This window comes from Panthera tigris, chromosome A2 (genome assembly GCF_018350195.1).
Source record: "Panthera tigris isolate Pti1 chromosome A2, P.tigris_Pti1_mat1.1, whole genome shotgun sequence".
In the NCBI taxonomy this organism is placed as follows: Eukaryota; Metazoa; Chordata; class Mammalia; order Carnivora; family Felidae; genus Panthera; species Panthera tigris.
In genome coordinates this window covers 149731084-149751914 of record NC_056661.1, presented here as the reverse complement: position 1 = coordinate 149751914, position 20831 = coordinate 149731084, and the positions used below count along the sequence as shown (strand labels likewise).

Below are 20831 nucleotides of genomic sequence, written 5' to 3'. Positions count from 1 at the left end.
TGGAATAAAGAAGCGAGGGCTCCAGCTCTGGCCGGGGGCTCAGCTCAGTACGGAGGGGGCGCAGACCCAGGCGTGCCCTCCGGGGAGTCTAAAAGATTTCACTGCAAAATCGTTCAGATGTCCAAAAGAGCCTCAAACGAAGTCCATTGCCAGAGAGGCCACCACTAGTTTCCCGAAAGGTGGCCACCTTCCTGGACCACTTGTAGAGCTACCCCCAGCTGACCCCCAGAGCGCTGATTGTCCGCATTTCCGGGGCACCCTGCCTGTGCCACGGGGGGGGGGGGCCTCATCAGACGCAGTCACACCCACCACACCTCCTGCCGTCTCTGCTGCCGCCTGAGTAAGGAGAGGAAAGGGTCAGGATCCAAGGTGGGAGTAGGGGAGAACGGAGTTTGTGAATCCAGTTTTGTCACTAACCAGTCTCGAGCAACTCTCCTAACTTCCGCAAACTGCCATTTACTCATCTGAAAACGAGGGGAATAGAAATAGCGACCTCACAGGGAGCTCTGAGGATTTTCGACGCTCTTGAGCGGGCAAGTGCCCCCACAGCGCCCCCCGGCGGGAAGGCAGGAAGGATGGGCCGCTCTGGGGCCTCCCCTCCAGGGGATGGCCCCAGGGAGGCAGGCTCACCTTCCTCGGGAGAAGGGCACCCAGCTGACGCTGCTGTACCGAGTTCCCTCCTCCAAAGTCTAGGAATAGAGCCACACACACCCTTCCCCTTTATAAAAACTGTTTGAAACATTTTTTAAAGCTTATTTATTTATTTTGGGAGAGAGAGAGAGAGAGAGAGAGAGCACATGAGTGGGGGGAGGGGCAGAGAGCGAGGATCCCCAAGCACACACTCAGCGTGGAGCCCACAGCAGGGCTCGATCTCACGAACCGTGAGGTCATGACCTGAGCCGAAATCCAGAGCCGGACGCTTAACCGACTGAGCCACCCAGGCGTCCTTACGAAAACTATTTCAACCATTTAAAACCTAACATATCTAGAGATCAGTAAAGAATTCCGTGCTCCAAGAAAGCGATTTTTCAAGAGCTCATCCCTAAGGGATCTCACCTGCAACTCGATAACAATTAACTAGTTAGTTAAAGACCAACACTCGGCAGATCCCCGAGCCTCTCCATCCAGCCCGGGTCAGGACACTCTTTCCATGTGCTTCCACTTCACTTAGAAAATTTGGAGGAACCTTTGGTTTCGTATTCAGGCACGCCCTTGCTCCTTCTTATTACATTTCTTTCTCTTCCCTCATTTGGACGTGCTGATACACCTGGCATAACCCTCAATCTTATTTGAAGCTTTTTATCTTTGTTTTACCTCTTTAATAATAATAATAATAATAATAATAATAATGGACATTTATTGAGCACTTCCTATATGCCAGGCACCCAGGCACTGATCTAAGACCCCGCCTGCATGAGCTTCCTTAAGGCCACGTCATGACGGCTTCAGTGAGCTGGGTGTCGTTACTGTCGCCACTGAAAATGCTGGGGTGCCAGGGTCACAGGGGTTCAGTAGCTTGCCCAGGAGTCTACAGCTCATCTGCAGGGAAAGCAACCATTTAAACCCACCTAGTCTGATCTCCGTTTCCAAGCAGCCTCCTTGAGCTCCCCTCTTCTAAAACACAGGCCAGGAGCACCTCTGCTCTCTGAGCTCAGGGATCCGGCTGCGGAAAAACCGCAGAGCAGAAAAGGCAATAAAACCCCCACCGCAAACATCGCAGAAAGCGAGCACTCGACCCAGGGGAGCTGTGCTCGTTTTAGGATCCTGTTTCTCTTTGCAAATAATTCCGACAAGCTTCACAAGCTTCGTTATCTAGTTTCCCAACTCCGAGAATATTAGTCCCAGAGATTAGGTGGTGGGGAGAGGAATGCCCACAGCAAGCATAAGTAAGCAACGCAGCAGCTTAGCAAACAATGAAAATAACCCTCAGGAATCTTGGAACCCTGGTGTTCCTTGAGGGTTCTGAATAGCTAAGATTTTATTATTGAAAAAAAAAAAATCTGTGGGCTAGACAGCTAACAAACACCGCCATCGGATGGAATTTTAATTTGTAAAAGTGGGAAGGCAGCCTTGTGCCTGGGCCCGTTCCTGTGCTCATGGCCTCAGAGAAGGTCAGTCTTTGTGTGAATTACTTAATGACAGGAAGAGCTGCTAAAAATCCTGGTTGTCAATGTGGGGGGCCCTCCTGGCTGATTTGCATCTGTCATTTACTCTACAACAGCTTTACAAAAGCTAGGGAATCCCGTAATCTTTTTGTTTGGTTTTGGGTTTTTTTAGATGAGTAAATGAAGCCCAGAGAGGTTGAATAACTTACCTGGGGTCACACAGCTGAGTCCTGGCTGACCCTGGAGCCCTCAGATCCCGCTAACGCTGGGCCCGGGGCTTACACTGGCCCAGGCCCGGCTATTCGGGGCCAGCGTCAGGACCGTGACTATGAATGGAGACGGAAACGTGTGCCTGCCCACGCCATCAGGGAGACCAAGAAAACTCCCCTAGAGTTGAATTAGATGCCCGGTGTCCAACGGGCCCACCCTGAGTGTAGTTGCTTTGGATTCAGACGGATATGGACTGATATCCAGACGCTGCCCCTCATGCTGTGACCTGGGAAGACTTCCCGAACCTCTCTGCGTCCGCCCCTCACCTGCAAAGGGAGGTAGGAAGGGTACCTGCCTACTAGGACCCCTGTAGAGCTAACATGGGAAAGTGAGTGCAGTGCCAAACTCCCTGCTTGTAGAGGGCACTCTGCGTGTTGGCTCCTTTCTTCTTCCCTTCGAGAGGAACCCAGAGAAAGGGGCCCCGCCTGTCCTGCAGGCTCTGCGCTCCTAAAAGGCCATCGCACACTGAGATTCCATTATGACACGTGGTAAAGAGGCAGAAAATGAAAATGTTGCCAGCCAGTCCCCTGCGAGAGTAAACCTGGTGGCCCTGACTTTGTATTTAGTTTTTAATGTTTATTTATTTACTTTGAGCGAGAGTGCGAGTGGGGGAGGGGCAGAGAGAGACTCCCAAGCAGGCTCCGTACTGTCCGCGCAGAGCCCAACTCAGGGCTTGATCTCAGGAACCATGAGATCGTGACCTGGGCCGAAACCCAGGGTACGACACTTAACTGACAGAGCCACCCAGGCGCCCCAGCGCTGAATTTTTAAAGGCTTTGCAGGGGGGCCTCGAGTGGGGGGACCATGGAGGGGGCCAGTGGAGGGACCGTGACCCAGGACTACTGTCTCCTGTCTTCTGTGGGTTTCCCTCCTCGGCAGACAGAGTTAAAGAAAAGATGGGTTCTGCCCCAGAACTGCCTCCTAGACTCCTGGGAAGGTTAGGGTGCCATGAGAAAGGTCCTAGGTAACCCCCCCTCCCCAACTCGCCCCCGCTTCCAGGCATGCCCTCAGGCATCCTCACAGTTCCTCCACCTCCCGCTAGGGGGCAGCATCTTCGACTATGCTCACACAGCCCAGAGGCCGACCTGCCAGCCCCAGAGGGGACTGTGCCCTAGAGTCACCAGCCAAGCAGAGCAGGGAGCCTTCTCTGCCCTCAGGAAGCTTTAGTAACAGTGCCAGCTGAGGACTGGGTTTGGGAACAAGAACTAGATTAAGCAGGGGCGCCTGGGTGGCTCAGTCGGTTAAGCATCCAACTTCGGCTCAGGTCATGATCTCACGGTTTGTGGGTTCGAGACCCACATCGGGGTCTGTGCTGACAGCTCAGAGCCTGGAGCCTGCCTCAGACTGTGTCTCCCTCTCTCTCTGCTCCTCCCCCATTCAAGCTCTGCCTCTCTCTCTCTCTCTCTCAAAAATAAATAAAAATTAAAAAAAAAAAAAAAAAAAGAACTAGATTAAGCAGAAGTGGAGGGCTCCTCCAGGAAACGGTCAGGTAGAGGGCCAATGACCCTTCTCCTCCCACACAAACCTCATCAGTGACACACGGGGACATCTCCGTGGGGGAAAAGGTGGGGGGTGGGGAGAGAAATGGAACCTACTGCTTTATTTTGGCTTTTATGTTGTCAAAGTGTTAACAGAGTTTAAAATCAAATAATAATGGGGTGCCTGGGTGGCTAAGTCAGTTGAGCATGGGACTTTGGCTCAGGTCACGATCTCCCGGTTTGTGAGTTCGAGCCCTGCTTCTGTGCCGACAGCTCAGAGCCTGGAGACTGCTTTGGATTCTGTGTCTCCCTCTCTCTCTGCCACTCCCCCACACACACTCTGTCTCTCTCTCTCTCAAAATTAAATAAATGTTAAAAAAGAAAAGAAAAAGAAAAATCAAATAATACTGAAAAACTCATAATGCAAAACCAGCAGCTGCCTTCCCCACCCCTCCCTCACTATACCCTCCCCCCAAGTCCCACCTCCCCCTCATCCAGGGTTTCATCTTTGATAACTGCTTCTTCTGGGGCACTGTATAGTATTCTTTTTTTTTTTTTAATGTTTATTTATTTTTTGAGACAGAGAGCATGAGCAGGGGAGGGGCAGAGAGAGAGGGAGACACAGAACCTGAAGCAGGCTCCAGGCTCTGAGCTGTCAGAGCCCAACGCGGGGCTCGAACTCGTCAACCGCGAGATCATGACCTGAGCCGAAGTCGGACGATCAACCGACTGCACCACCCAGACACCCCGAACTGAATACTATTCTTACTCGATAATCTTATATTAACTCTTGAGTTATCGCTTGTAGACGTTATTAGATGCCTTCTGATTACAGCAGATGAGGATTGTGTCCTCTTACAACCCCCTTCTCCTCCCTCCAGCCTCCCAGTATAAATACATCACGGGTTTTGTTAACTCAATAAGCAAAGTTTAACCATATGATTATGTAAATATTCCTTATTTCCAACACCACGTATTTTAACTATATTTGCGTTTCCTGCAGTCTTTATCTTTCCTGCAATTAGAAATGTTCTCGTTTTCCCGCTTTAAAGAGGGTTCCTAAATTAGAAGTTAAACTTTTCTGTATGTTTTCCTCTGTTTCTGCCATGGCTCCCTGTTGGGAACGATTCTCCTGCACGTGATAAATATTTCCCGAGCATTTGCTTTTCTACCTTGGTCTGCTAGGTGTTAAGAGATACAGAAAAGAACATGGTCCTTGACCATTCTGCAGCCTAAAATTTAGTTGAGAGACAAGAGAGGTACACAGGGGGAAAAGAAAAAAAAAAAACAGTGCAAGCATGTTGCCCTGCATGCTGTGTGGTGGGTGAAATTAACGGTGCCCGCAGGGAATGTTCTGGAGTCAGAGGCTAGAGTCACAAGGAAAGTTTTCTTTCACAAAGAAGCCCTGAACCAGGATTTGAAGTCAGGTTGTAAAGCAGAGTCGAGAAGTACCAAGTAAGGAAATCAATGAAGGGTTGGTCTGTGGACCCTAAACACAGGAAGCATCTTAACAGGGCCGGGTCTCCACTTCCTCATCATGAAGGGGCAGGAAGAAGTTCATTACTGGTACTCGGCTGTGGAAGAGAAAATCCCTATTCTTAGGAAATATACACTGAGGTATTTAGGGGAAAAGGCTAAAATACATGCAACTTACCCTCAAATGGCTCAGGAAGAAAAACACACGTAGACGGTGTGTTGGTATTCCTTATGTTTTTGTTTTTTTTACTGTTTATTTATTTTTGAGAAAGAGAGACAGAGTGCGAGCAGAGGAAGGGCAGAGAGAGAGGGAGACACAGAATCTGAAGCAGGCTCCAGGCTCTGAGCCCATCATGGGACTCAAACTCACGAACTATGAGACTATGACCTGAGCCGAAGTAGGACGCTTAACCCACTGAGCCACACGGGTGCCCCAGGTATTCCTTGTACTATATCATTTCGGAGCTTTGCAACTTTGGAATTATTTAGAGTTATTTAAAGTTTTAAAAATTTTTAAAGAATTTTTAAAGATTTAAGGCAAGCTATAAAGATACCCTCAAGAACTCTAACCTAAGGAAATTATCATATTTATGTAAGGTTAATGATGTAAGCAGAAAATTTTTCTTTGCTCCATTTGTAGTTGAAAGAAAAGGAATTAACCGAAATATTCAATAAAGGGAAATTGGCCAAATTGTGTGGTGCATTATGCTTCTATTAAGATTAATTTTTCCAACAAATTGAGGTTAAATAAGATAATGATCCGGGTATGATGTAAATGGGGAGAAAAGCAGAATATAAAGCTATACATACTGTGTAAATCCAATCATGTATCTTTATAGACCCAAATTGAAGGAAATATACCAAAGTAATAACAGTAGTAGGATCAAGGGTAATTTCACCTTTAAATTTTTCTATATTTTGAAGTTTTCCATAATGAGCATGTATTAATTTTCTAATTAAAACAATGAACATAGGGGGGCCTGGGTGGCTCAGCTGGTTAAGTGTCTGACTCTTGATTTTGACTCGGGTCATGATCTCACAGGTGAGACTGAGCCCCACGTGGGAGCCTGCTTGGGCTTCTCTGTCTCCTCTCTCTCTACCCCTCCTCTGCTGGCATGCATGTGCTCTCTCTCTCTCTCTCTAAATGAATAAATGAACTTTTAAAAAAAGAAAAATGAACACAATTTTCTAAAAAGCTACAGAAAAAAAAAAAAGAGAGAGATCGGGGACAAGCCCGGAGTTATTTTAACAATTTTTTAAGGCTTAAGATAAAATTATACGTGTGTGTTTATTCTTTGAAATGATATCATAATTAAAGACAGGGTGTTTTAATATTTTTTAAGCATGCAGAAGAATATCTACCTTATTGGGTGACTGGCCAGATTAACTGAAACAATCTTTGTAAACTACTTAGAACAGTGCCTGCCCGAGGTAGTATGTTATGCATGTATATAGAATATATGTATGTGGGTATATATGAGATATATATGTATCTATTTTTTATATATATAGTCTCAAACAGTCAGCTGTTTTAACAATCGTCACCTCCCTCCTTGTGTGCCAGCCTCTGGTTGAGAATGGGTTGCGATGGGTACGGCCCGGTCCTCTGGGCCCTGGTCGGGGAGGGGCTGACCTGTGCCGCCTTCCCGCAGGTGGCCGCCGAATACTTCAAGAACACCACGCTGCTGCTGGTGGGTGTCATCTGCGTGGCAGCTGCCGTGGAGAAGTGGAACCTGCACAAACGCATTGCTCTGCGCATGGTCATGATGGCCGGAGCCAAGCCGGGCATGTAAGCGGTCCTTGGGGTGCCGGGCCATAGCGCTTCCCCCAGCAGCCAGGGGCCACCTGGACAGTGGTCCTGGGCCACAGGGGGACGTCCGGCTCGGGTTGGTTTTCTACTAATGGGGAGGGGATGACGTCAGGGCTGCTGGGCTCCTACCTCACTCTCCAGTGAGAGGGCCCTTGATCATAGACTAGAGATTTGAGTGTGTGACTTCACAATCTAAAGAATTTATCTGAGTAATCTAGACCGTAAGGGCAGCAGGTTACAAAACACAAGGGGCCCATTAGGTAAAACAAGATGGACCAACGTACATTGTTTCTCAACCTTTCTCTGGTATAACAAGGAACAGGCTGGACGATGAAATGGGTGTCTTCTCCTTTGTCACTGAAGGAGACACGGAGGTTTCCTCCCATCCACCCTGAGACTTTGTTATCACTGGTTCAGCCCACAGCTTAGATATGTTGCATCTGACCTGGCGTCTGTGATCACAACACGTGCCCTTGACTGTGCCCTCTTCTCTGCGGTCAGGAACGCCCACAGAGAGATTCCCAACCTTGGGGGATATGTAAGAAAGTCAGGATTGACAGTTTTGTGTTAACCTCACCTCTGCTCCGTTGAATAGCCTGACCCTTCTGCCTTTGGAATGTGGGTCTCACCTGCTTCTATTTACAGCTTTCTTGTGACGTGTTTTTGTAAGCTGCCCTGACTCTTTTGGGAGTCCAATGGGTTATAAATAAATAACATGGTATCAGTTTTCAACATTGGTCATTTAGACGAATGCAGGTTATGCCTAAAAGGATGTTCCTGTATCCCACTTAACTACAGCTTAATTTAAGTTAATTTGCCACTTGGCTCAGCGATAACCTCGTACCCCACACTCAACCTCCTAGGCACACAATGGCACCTACACGTCACGTGGGGACTCTGGAGCTCTTTAAAACCTCCGTGTACTCAAACTCAAGGTCAAACTCAAGAATGCCTATCCCATCGCATTTCCACTCTTCTTTATTTAACTCATCCCCCCACATGTTTCCACCCCCGGTAGTGCTCTTTGCTTGCTGGTGGGGGTCCCGGGCAGGCAAACTCACGCCATCAGCCTAAACAAAAGAACACCACCAGGACTTTGGCCCACCTGACATAATCCACTCGATAAATGTGCTGTCCCCAAATCGTGCAGAGTCCGTGATCCCACCTAAAGCAATAAACGTGGATAGTCTTTGTGTTGCCTTGTCTTACGGAAGTGAGAACCCTGTCTGTTCCAACACACATTGTTAGGTCTTCAACGGCCAAGAGAAATCACTTGAGAGTTCTTTTTGTTAGTGTTTTCCTCCAAGGGTTGACTCTTCATGATACCAGCTGAAAAAGTGAACACAGTGATACGGGACACTTGGGTGACCCGGGGGGCTGTGCTTTCAGCAGGTTGACAGTGGGGCAAGCGGCGAGCGGAACTGTGAGCTCCACACGCCAATCTCTACGTGGTCACTAATAAGTATGGTGACTTGGCTGCAGGGCATAGAATGTGATGGTACCCGTAGAAGTGCTGGCTGCAAGGGCAAAAAAAGAATTCCTTTAGGCACCAAAAAAGCCCATACGTCATCACCAAGCTAATGGCTGCAGAGTTGGCCAATCCGTAAGTCCATGCCCTGTGACCCTACTACCAAAGCTAGTCTCTGCTTACGGAGGGGCTTTTTTCTAGCTGAGGCCATTGGCCCGTGGCGTGTGGCTTATTCCTTCAACAAATGCTCATTTAATGCTTGCTCTGTGCCAAGCCCTGGGAGTACAAAGTTGAAGGCATGCCATAAAAACCGGACCTTCTGGACACACGCTACCCCCACCCCACCCCGTTCTCTAGCCAGCACCATCGGGTTCGTAGGAGGCCCCAAAGGAGCCCCGCGAGTGAGCGGGGGGGCCCCGGGAGATGGCCGTGCTGTAGACGCTGTGCCCCGGCCGCCCTGCCTTCCAGGTTGCTGCTCTGCTTCATGTGCTGCACCACACTGCTCTCCATGTGGCTCTCTAACACGTCCACCACCGCCATGGTGATGCCCATCGTGGAGGCCGTGCTGCAGGAGCTGGTCAGTGCCGAGGAGGAGCAGCTCGTGGCGGGCAACTCCGGCGCCGAAGAGGCCGAGCCCATCAGTACAGTTTGCTGGAGTTCACCTCCCCTTCGCCCTCGTACCCTCCTCTTGTGACACGGCCCGGCTCAGCGCGGCTCCCCAGGCTCCCTCATCTACGCCCCTCCCCTGCCCTCTCTCCCAGACCAGCCCTTGTAACCCGTGACCCCGCTTCCCTGGCTCTTCCTCCCCCTCCTACATCAGCCACCACCTGCCCCTTTCCCCCGAACACTCCACGGCTATGACCACCCTTCTCCCCCCACCCCCCGGGCCTGTGTGTCTGCACACCCCACCATGCTTTCAGGCGGAGGGAGGGCAGTCCTCATGCAGGATACGCCCTGGTTTCCCCATTCAGCCCCAGTCCGGAAGCCCTGCCCTACACGCTCAGCTCTAGCGTCCACATCTCACGTCTGCTTTCCTTTGATACCGTAGGTCTCGATGTAAACAACAGTCAACCCTCCCTGGAACTCATCTTTGTCAATGAAGAGTGAGTATGGCTGCCCTCCTCCCAGACAGAGCCTTGCCGGGTCTATTCCAGGGGTCAGGAAAGCTGGGCCCTGAGCCCATGAACAGCTCTTTTAGAGGCCAGGCTCACATCTCGACACTTCCCTCTGTCCTGATTTCCTCTCCATCCTCGGAACCACTTGCCAAGATCCTGAGGGCAACTCCCTCAACCACAAGGAGTTGCAGTGATGAGGGAAGAGACAGAAAGACTGACTAGTCTGATTGTCCACACAGCTACCAAGTAGAACTTCTTTTTTTTTTTCTTTTAATGTTTATTTATTTTTGAGAGAGACAGAGCACAAATTGGGGAGGGGGAGAGGGAGAGGGAGACCGAGAAGCCGAAGCAGGCTCCAGGCTCCGAGCTGTCAGCACAGAGCCCGACACGGGGCTCGAACCCACGAACCGCGAGATCATGACCTGAGCCAAAGTCGGACGCTTAACCAACGGAGCCACCCAGGCGCCCCTATCAAGTAGAATTTCATCTGAATTGGTGTCCTTAGGAGAGTAATACATTTAATTAATGGAAAACACCTGCATAATGAATGTCACTGAAGATTCTCAGAGGATCACCAAGTATCTTATAGATACTAGAGGTGGTCTTACTAGACTTGGCCTTGTCAGGTATGACACGGAAAGATGAGGTGACAGGTAGTGGGCTTGACAGTGGGGAGAGAGCCATGCGAGGGTGGAGAGAAGCTAAAAAAGGAGAACTACACCCCCCAAACATTCACGTGAGGCAGATCCATCAACGGCCCATTTCATTTGGAGATTTTATATCAGACCGTTGTCCTCGAGGGTCGCTGAGGAGTATCGCCTCTAAAAGTTGGACGTGTAGCAAAACTGAGTTTTGTAGTTTGGTGACTTCATGGGCCGTGAGAACTGGCACTGACTGAAACCAGCACATGTGAGGGGAGGGCGCAGAAGGGTGGGGACTAGCTCTGCTCCCACCCCCCACCAGGCCTGCAGGGTCAGAGGTCAGAGTGCGTGGGGAGAGACTCCTCTTTGGCCCTTCCTCCTCCCACCGTCTGGGCCCCCGCCCCTCCCTCTGCTGCTTCTGACTTCTCCAGGGGTCCATACCATCTCTGAGACTTGGACCCTGGCTCCCTCACTTGGCCTGGCCGGGCGCCCACCTTCAGCATCCCTACAGTGTCCCCTTGAGGTGACCTCTGCCGAGCCCCAGGCCTGATGGCGGTGGTGAGGTGCTCCCGGATGACCCCCCACCCCCCACCCCCTGGTTCTGTGCTCTGCCGCTTTACTCCCCCCCAGAGCCCCTTTGTTCCGGGGTTGTCTCTGCCTCTTGGGTGGGGCCTCTTCAAGAAGGCTCCCGCCCTGCCACCTTCCGAGTGCGTGACCCATGACAAGAGAGACTCGGCATCATGCCCTGCCTTTGTTCTTCTCCAGACCTGAATACGTGTCCCCAGACTCTGAAGCAAAGAGCTCAAGTTGTCCCTAGATCTCCCTCAGCAGACTGCTGGTGGGGGCCAGCCAGGCCGTTTGTGGGGTGAGGATGGCCATCTTCCACGGTGGCTGGCACCTTCCAGGCTGTCTGAGGGGCTCCAGGCCTGCCCCCCTCACCCGATTTGAGAAGGAGGGAGGGGAAACATCATAACACGCTACTCCTCCCAGGCCAACAACCCTCTCCAAAGAATGCTTCCCTCAAACCCTGCTCAACTCCTCACTCTCCCTTGAGGTAGCCTGGTCAGGGGTGATGGCCACGGGGCTCCAGTCCTGCATGCGTGTCCAACACCTGCCTTCGCAGAGCGCTCACGGCACCCGTTGCCTTCAGAACTAAAACAAACCCGGGTGCCTGGCCGGCTCAGTTGGTTCAGCGTCCAGCTTCGGCTCAGGTCACGATCTCTCGGCCCGTGAGTTCGAGCCCCGCATCGGGCTCTATGCTGACGGTGCGGAGCCCGGAGCCTGCTTCGGATTCTGTGTCTCCCTCTCTCTCTGCTCCTCCCCCACTCATGCTCTATCTCTCTCTGTCTCTCAAAAATAAATAAATGTTAAAAAAAAAAAATTAAAAAAAAAAAGAACTAAAACCGAAGCATGCATTTAGCGCTGAGCGTAAGCCACGAGTGCTGTTGTTAAGTTCCCACCTCCCTCTGTACTCAAGGCCAAGGCTGGGTGGGGGACCCCCAGGCATGGAAGAGACTCAGCACACACAGGAGCAGCTGTGTCAGAAATTCCCCGCCCTCCCCCCCCCAACCTCTTGCTCACCTCGGCTTCTCACCTCGCACAGGCCCTCCCTGCTCCTGCAGCCTCAGGGAAGCACGTGGCAAATGTCTCCTTCTAGCCGGTGACCTTCACCGAGTCAGCCAGTGAGAATGTGGTTGGGGGGCGGGGGACCCAGGCGCTCCAGGCAGACAGAGACCGGCCCACCTGTCTGCCCTATAAATGCAGGTACCAGCGATCCGTGGTGACAACGTCAGGAGGACTGACGTCCGTATTTAAGGGCCAGCCCCCCAAATGCACTCCGCGCTAGTGAGTAGTGTTAGTACCGCTGTGTCCCCATGAATCCCGGCAGCGTCTCCGGGAGGCTAGGAAGACCCGCGTGAGGTTAGTCTCTCTGCAGCCTAGGAAACCGGACCCCAGAGCAGTCACGACGCCGAACACCAAGGTGGGGCGGGGAAGGGCATGAGGTCTGGTCCACTGTTGTGTTCCCGTCTCCTTTGCTTTGTTCCAGCACGTCGACTGCAGACTTCACTTCTCTGATGCAGGACAAGGTAAGGCTTTGGGTGTTTTCCGTGCTCTAAGATCACTTGGAGGTCCCTCGAGCGGACTCGGGGACAGAGATGGCCTGGAGCCCAGCAGCACCGCTGGTGTGAGAACAGAGAGGTGCTCGCGCCAGCCCAGACGTGAGAGGGGGCCGGGCGGGCTCCTGGCAAGGGCCTGCGTACCTCTGAACCCCGGTCGCGAGAGGGCTTAGCCTTTCATCAAGTGCACGGTGGCCTTTTTCGCGGGAACCCGACCCTCAGCCCTCCAGGAAGCACAGATTCACCCTCGGGATTCCTTGCACTGGGGAGTCCGCGCAAAAACTAGGAAAAGGGTCACATTCACGGAGGAAAGCCGAGGTTACGGCCTCGCTCCTCCCCCAGAGCTGGTTTTACGTCTTCGTACGGCAGCCCAAATTTTGATGCCCACACTGTGGACTTTGTTGTGGTGGGATTTTTGTTTTTCATCTCCTTCGCGTTAAAGAAAAATGAAGGATTCATCGTTAGCTAATGAAGTTCCAGAAAGCCGGGCTCTCCTGCAAGGACGCAGCCGTGCTCTGCCCAGTTTCAAAAGCCTGTGCAAAAGGGCGGCTCGATACCAGGCTGGATGGGGAGGTGCGGGCTGGAGGCACAGTGGGGCGGCCCCCCGCTGCGCATTCTCCCCGGTTTCCCATTTCCACTGCGCGGAGGCGTGGGGTGCCCATGGGGGCGACTACGTGGTCCCTCTGAGGGCCACCACGTCGTCTTCCTGACAGTGTGATGGTCTTTGTCCCTGCAGAACCTGAATGGGGTGCCCCCAATCACCAACCCTGTCAAAATGGCAAGCCCCCAGGGCAAGAAGCAGCACCGATCCCAGGTAATAGAACTCACCCCCCCCACCCCCACCCCGGACCCTGTTTCCGGGCCGGAAAGGCCTTGAGCTACCTACAGGGCGCTGGCCTTCAAGGTATGAGGGCGTCAGGGCCGTGAGCTGCCACCAAGCCCTCCAGCCACATGCATGTCTGGCCTGCACGTGCCACGGGGATAAAACATCTAACTCACTGTTGATTTCGGCAAGCCATTCTACCATCTGAGCCCCTGTTTTTTCTTCAGCCATAAAAGCTGGGAGTTGGGGCGCCTGGGTGGTTCAGGTCATGATCCTCACGGTTCCGTGAGTTCGAGCCCCGCGTCGGGCTCGGTGCTGACAGCTCAGAGCCTGGAGCCTGCTTCGGATTCTGTGTCTCCCTCTCTCTCTGCCCCTCCCCCGCTTGTGCTCGCACGCTCTCTCTCGCTCTCTCTCTCTCTCTCTCAAAAAATAAACATTAAAAAAAATTTTTTTAACTGGGGGTTTGACTAGATCAGAGGTGTTCAAGCTGTTTCTCATAAGTGCTTCAGGAAAAACGCAAATATTTTACTGATTCTGAGATTGTAAGAAAACCTTTTCTGTGCAAGTGAGGATCCTCCTGCTACTTACTATTCCACTGAAAGAAAATGCAGAAACAAGATAGATACTGAAGCTGGTATAAAATTGCAGCTACCACTTAAAACCCTTGATTTCAAAAAATAAAAACAGGAATATGCCATATATGTCCTTCTGTTAAAAAAAAAAAAAACAAAAAAAAACCTTGATTTCAAATCTTTGTGTCCATCCAAATAATCTCAATTCCTTAACATCCATCATGCTCATAAATAACCATCACCATTTATGAAACGCTTTTTATGTACCAAGCACGTGCGAAGCATTTTCTCCCCAGTCTTGGCTCGGTGAGGTACCAGTCTGGAACTCCATTTCTGCAGATGAGGCAAGGACATCACATCATGTGCCCCAGGCCTTAGAACTAGTAGTGAGAGGAGCATCGCAATTCAAATCCAAGCCCCACCCCCACCCCGCCCCGACCACACGTGTGTACTTTTAGTTACAAAACAGAGGTACGCTGATGAAATGCTACATCATATTTTATGCATTGGAGGTCCGTGAAAATGTTCGTTAGTAGAAAGGATCGTAGAAAACCACTGGACCAGAGAATCTATGAGGTCTCTTCCAGCTTTGATAATGAATCTCTCAGGAAGGTTAGGGAGGGTCCAGACTGGCCTGGGCCCTCCTACGAGGTAGGGCTTTGAGAAAGGAGGCAAGATGGCCTCTTTGCCGTGGTTTTCCCGGGATCTGGCCTGCTGGCCTTGGTCTCATGAAGACTCAGTGAGGGGAGACCAGGCCTGGGGGAGAAGAGGGCACTTGCTTCTTTATCTATACTTGAGACCAGAGGTCAGCAACCTCTGACCCTGAAAGGCCACCATCTGGGCCAAACAGGACCTGAGAGAAGACAGAAGGCCGGCCTTATATACAAGGAGAGGAGGGGCGTGGGGAGGCAAAACCAAGAGGCGAAAAGGAGAAAAGCGTGAGGAAGGGAGGAGAGAATCACACACTGGATTCCCCCTGCAACGTAAGCGTTACTTCTCAGTCCTCTTGGGGTCAGGACTGTCACTCCAGCTCTGGATAGAACAACCACCTTCCATGTGTTATTCACACAGAGAGCGGAGAGCAACCAGTTTTGCTGGAGTTCAAGTGAGAAACAGAACACGCTGTTACTAACAACAAAAGTAATAATAGCTTAGCATTCGTTAAATGCCAGGAAATGTTCTAAGTGCTTTACGTACGTCACTTCACTTACTCTTTATAACAGTCTTGTGGAGAAAATAAGATCTTCATTCTACAGAAGAATATGCAGCCCAGCGGGGCTGCCCAAGTTGGTAAACGGTAGAACTAGGATTGGGATTTGTCTTTCCACTGTGCCATGATGCCCCTATTTTCATGCCTTGTGTAGGGGACAGCCCGAGCTGGGTTGGAGGCACTGACTAATTTTCCTCCGATAGGAAAAGCCACTAGTCCTGATTCCTGGGCCCAGGAACCAGGAGCTCAACAGAAAGTACAAGTCCCAGCGTGACCAGATGATCTGCAAGTGCCTGTCTCTGAGCATATCTTACGCCGCTACCATTGGGGGCCTGACCACCATTATTGGTACCTCCACCAGCCTCATTTTCTTGGAACACTTCAACAAGTAAGTAACTCACCTGGTCAACAAATACCTACTCAACAGCCACTACGTGTCAGGAATGGAACTGGGTGCTAAGGATAGGGCAGAAAATGGACCTAGAGTAGCTTCCATACCAAGAGGGAAAAGAGACATCGAGCATGACAGTTCAGTGGGACTGGAGAGGGGCAGGGTTCTGCTGGGAGAGCCCACGGGGGCCACCCAGTCTACAGGGAGAACAGGCCTCCCCAAAGACACAGCCTTGGAAGCGAGACCCGAGGCCCAGTGGGAGTACAATGGATGAAGAGAGGTTTTCCAAAGGAAGCAGTGAGTGGCAGGACTGAGGCGAGAGAAAAGAGCCCATAAAAGAAAATGGCGGAGGGCAAAAGGTGGAAATGCAGAGTGCAAAGGGCCTCTTGAGGCCCACGAAGGAGTCTGGACTTCATCTGAAAGGCCATGAGACGTCTTTGAAGCATTTTAGGCAGGGAGTGAGGTGATCGGATTTACAGTTTGGGAAACTGATGGTGGACTGAAAAAGTGGAAAAAGTAGGGAGGAAGCAGGAAGGAAGTAGGAAGGAAAAGTAGGCGGCAGGAAGATAATTTTGGACAGCACTGCAGATGCCCAGGAGAGAGCTGGTGATGGCCTGCAAACACAGACAGCAGTGGAGAAATGGTCAGATTTGAGAGATGGGCCCGAGAGAGGGAAAGGCCAAGTCTGATTGTCAGACTCATGGCTTCTGCAGCTGGGGGAAGAGCGTCGCCCTTTACCTAAATGAGCAGAAAAATGAGGAAATGTTGATGTGGAGGCTGAGACGTCCAGATGGATACACAGCTCTGAATCTTATTTTTAGGCTAAAGGCACAGATTTAGTGGCCTGAAGAGCTGTCTTCATGAACATGTAACCCATGTTGTCACATCAACTACCATGCTCAGAAGGGCCCCATACTTAGCTCAATGCTCTGCTGTCACCGTCTGAAAATTCTGAATAATTTTTGAACGAGTGGCCCCACATTTGCATGTTGTTCTGGGCCCACAGATTAGATGGCATTGGGTCCTGGTGGGATGCATGTGGAAACTGAAGTCAGGAGAGTGAAGGAGATCAATCACTCAGGGAAAACAGAGAGAGTTAATTAGAGCAGGGACCGTAAATATTAAGCTTGAATATTTTAAAGTAGACTATAAATGAGACAACAAAAGGGATCACCCAGGGAAGAGGAAAATCTAGTGTCGTTCCATCAAAGGGAAGAAAGTGTTCAAGGAGGAAGGGGTGGGCTATACTGTTTAAAGTGGCTGAATGGATAAGGAAAAGAAGGACAAAAATGTGTCCGTTTGATTTGGTGACACAGAGGTAACCTAGGCAAGAGCAATTTGGTCAGACTGAAAAGTGAAGCCAAGTGTCAGTGAGGTGAGGAGTATGCTGGAGGTGAGTAGACGGAGAGTTGTCTGTGATGGGAAGGAGAGGTATGGGATGATGACAAAGGAAGAGTCCAGTGGGGTCAAGAGGGGGTTTTAAGACGGAAGATGTTTAAATGCTGATAGGCATGGCCAGGTGAGAGGAAAATTAAAGTTTTGGGAGAGAGGTGATGATTGATAGAGTGATATCACTGAGAAAACAAGAAAGGATGGGCTCCAGAGCAGAGGGCAGAGAAATTGATCATAGCCAAGAGGATAAACACACCCTTCCATTTAGCAGGAAAGGGAAGGAAGGAAGGAAGGAAGGAAGGAAGGAAGGAAGGAAGGAAGGAAGGAAGGATTGAAGGGGGGGAATGGGGGAAGGAAAGAAGGAAGGAGGGAAGGAGGAAAGGAGGGAGGGAGGTGGGGAGGGAGAGATGGAGGGACGGGAGGAAGGGAGGGAGGGAGGAAGGAAGGGGGGAAGGATTGAAGGGGGAATGGGGGAAGGAAAGAAGGAAGGAGGGAAGGAGGAAGGGAGAGAAAGGAGGGAGGGAGGTGGGGAGGGAGAGATGGAGGGAGGGAGGAAGGGAAGGAAGAAAGAAAGGAAGGAGAGAGGGAAGGAAAGAGGGAAGGAAGGAAGGAGGGAAGGAAGGTAGGAAGGGAGGGAGGGAGGAAGGAAAGGGGGAAGGATTGAAGGGGGAATGGGGGAAGGAAAGAAGGAAGGAGGGAAGGAGGAAGGGAGGGAAAGGAGCGAGGGAGGTGGGGAGGGAGAGATGGAAGGAAGGAAGGAAGGAAGGAAGGAAGGAAGGAAGGAAGGAAGCAGAGAGAGAAGGAAGGAAGGAAGGAAGGAAGGAAGGAAGGAAGGAAGGAAGGGGGGAAGGATTGAAGGGGGAATGGGGGAAGGAAAGAAGGGAGGAAAGGAGGAAGGGAGGGAAAGGAGTGAGGGAGGTGGGGAGGGAGAGATGAAGGGAAGGAAGGAAGGAAGGAAGGAAGGAAGGAAGGAAGGAAACAGAGGGAAGGAAAGGAAGGAAGGAAGAGAGGGAGGAAGGAAGGATTGAAGGGGAATGGGGGAAGTAAAGAAGGAAGGAGGAAAGGAGGGAAAGGAGGGGGGAGGTGGGGAGGGAGAGATGGAGGGAGGGAGGGAGGGAAGGAAGGAAACAAGGAAGGAAGGGAGGGAGGAAGGAAGGAAAGGAGGGAGGGAGGGAGGTGGGGAGGGAGAGATGGAGGGAGGGAGGGAGGGAGGGAAGGAAGGAAGGAAGGAAGGAAGGAAGGAAGGAAGGAAGCAGAGAGAGAAGGAAGGAAGGAAGGAAGGAAGGGGGGAAGGATTGAAGGGGGAATGGGGGAAGGAAAGAAGGGAGGAAAGGAGGAAGGGAGGGAAAGGAGTGAGGGAGGTGGGGAGGGAGAGATGGAGGGAAGGAAGGAAGGAAGGAAGGAAGGAAGGAAGGAAGGAAACAGAGGGAAGGAAAGGAAGGAAGGAAGAGAGGGAGGAAGGAAGGATTGAAGGGGAATGGGGGAAGTAAAGAAGGAAGGAGGAAAGGAGGGAAAAGAGGGGGGAGGTGGGGAGGGAGAGATGGAGGGAGGGAGGGAGGGAGGGAAGGAAGGAAACAAGGAAGGAAGGGAGGGAGGAAGGAAGGAAAGGAGGGAGGGAGGGAGGTGGGGAGGGAGAGATGGAGGGAGGGAGGGAGGGAAGGAAGGAAGGAAGGAAGGAAGGAAGGTAGGAAGGGAGGGAGGGAGGGAGGAAGGGAGGGAGGGAGGGAGGGAGGAGTGGGGGGGCGGGGGAGATGGCCAATGAAAGTTAAGACCAAAGTCTCTGGGACGTGAACTTCACGGAGTCGTCACACCATATTATTCTGTCCAAGCTCTGAGTTTCTGCTCTTCAATTTCTGGTTCACTCTGTGGTTGGGCCGATTCATATTCCCTCAGTCTACTTCCTGGCTTGTGTCATGGTACATTCAGTCATAACATTGGCTTACTTGGACAGCAGGAATTCTGTGAAAGGAAGGTGGACTCCCTGGATCCCCGCTGGTCTGCAAATGCCACCGTGCTATTTTTCTTGCCACTGGTGAACAGACCACCCCCAGAGTGCATCCTGGCTGTGTTTAAAAAATCTACAAATTGGTTGTTACATTCAGTACATACAGTCACACTTTCTAAAGGCTATAGATGGTATTAGGCCCTAACATTTATCCACAAAAGTCTATTTAATCTATTCGAAAAATCCATTCCTTTTCCTGGGTCCAGGAGCAGGGCCTAGGCTTCTATGTACAGAGAACAGATGATGCAAGACTTCATGCCTGTTGGCCCAGCGCAGCCCAGAGTGATCACTCAGTGATTTACATGCCCTCTGGTGTCCTTCTAGCTCCCAAAGCCCTTCTCTCCACTGATGGTGACTGATAGTCACTGACAGTGACTGACAGTGACTCTGGCCCTTAGGGAGGGCACGAGCTGTCACAACTTCCCAAGAGGCACACCGATGGTAAAGGTAAGTCCACGACCAGGCCACAGTGCAAAACAACAGCGTTGTTTCTCTGTGATGGCAGAGAAGATTAAACACTCTTGCGTCCTGTGCTTCCACTGTATTTTCTCTCTGGGGGATTCTTCTCTCGGTCGTTCTCTTTTTCCATGCAGTGTCTAGTGTGAAGAGAGGGGCACAGTCTCCTCCCAGCTTAGAGGAGTTCTGTGCCCAGTCCCGACTAGAAGAGCCCAAGGGCAAAGGAATGCAGGTGTTGTCTAGGCTATAGTCGTGGCTCACATGTGGCTCCCCAGGAAACGACACCTGGGCTGGGGCCACCGCCCTGCCTGGCGATGAATGGAGAGTCCTCCGGGTAACCTCCCTGAGACGCTAAGACACCAGTGCATGTTGATCAAAGATTTAGAGATTCTAAGTCATGGTTCTCCTATGGGCACAGTCAACACCGGGAACCCTCCTGATGCTCTAGAGTCCAAACTTCTCCAGAATTGCATCCCCCAGTCAAAGCTCATATTGCTTCAGTGACTTTATTACCCAAAGTATACCAGACTGTCCTTTGCATTCTCTGTTGTCCTGAAAAACAGATGAGTAAACATATAAGAAGAATCTTTATATAAATTAAGAGCAAAGAGCTCCCGAGTGGCTCTCCTGAGCGCAAAGTATATACGTTTCAGTGAAATCAATTTTGGGTATTTAGGTGCCTTTTTTAAGTTTCCTTCATAATTCTTGGGACCAGTAGAGTTGCAACTGTCAAAGACGTGAGTTCTAGGTAACGTGTTACCTTATTGTTACCATCATCTCTGCCGTTAGCTCTGATGCATGTCTTCTTAAGGAGCATTTCGCTTATTACCCCAGACACCACACGGGAACCCACCCTTTTCTAATCACTGACCTGGTTTCTTCCCTTCCAGCCAGTACCCAGCTGCAGAGGTGGTCAACTTCGGCACCTGGTTCCTCTTCAGCTTCCCCATCTCCCTCATCATGCTGGTGGTCAGCTGGTTTTGGATGCACTGGCTGTTCCTGGGCTGCAAGTGAGTCCCAGGGCCCTGCCCAGCAAGGCACCGAGGCTCTCCCGTCCATCCAAAGTCATGGTGCGCGCCGTGGAGAGCACTGCTCGGGGAGCCACCAATAACCCTGGAGGACGCGTGAGGAGAACGCACCATACTAGATGGGGAGTCAGGCGTCACCTGGTCTAGACCCTCTAAACATACACGGACTCTGCACTTCACTATGAGCTCCACGGTGGAATGTTCTTAATTCCAACTAGCTGGTTAAAGGAACTGCCTGATTTAGAACAAGTGTGAATGGCGGGTGGTTAATGTAGTTTCATTTCATTCAAAGCATACGGAGTGATTTGAACTAATTTCTAAAGAAACGTGACTCCAAGTAGAAGTCTCTTTAGGCTTTGTTTTATACACGTGACTGATTTATACTTAGTCGTTGCATGAAATACGCTCATATTTCTCAGAACCACAAGTTAGCTATTCCTCCTGCAATATAATTTCTAACATTAATCGGCTTAC

General features: G+C 51.0%; 1 protein-coding gene across 5 annotated transcripts in view; it reads left to right on the top strand.

The window, feature by feature from the left end:
* The window catches only part of SLC13A4 (solute carrier family 13 member 4), a 45007-nt gene that overhangs the window by 12206 nt on the left and 11970 nt on the right, over positions 1-20831 (top strand). For all 5 annotated transcript variants that reach the window (XR_006212944.1, XM_042973112.1, XM_042973104.1 and 2 more), the window contains 7 exons: positions 6982-7118; positions 9076-9248; positions 9656-9710; positions 12411-12450; positions 13217-13294; positions 15289-15473; positions 20220-20339. Coding sequence is in view for 4 of the 5 variants with exons in the window: in XM_042973112.1 (XP_042829046.1) it covers positions 6982-7118; positions 9076-9248; positions 9656-9710; positions 12411-12450; positions 13217-13294; positions 15289-15473; positions 20220-20339 (788 nt within the window). In the remaining variant the exon portion in view is untranslated. The remainder of the gene's footprint in view (positions 1-6981; positions 7119-9075; positions 9249-9655; positions 9711-12410; positions 12451-13216; positions 13295-15288; positions 15474-20219; positions 20340-20831) is intronic.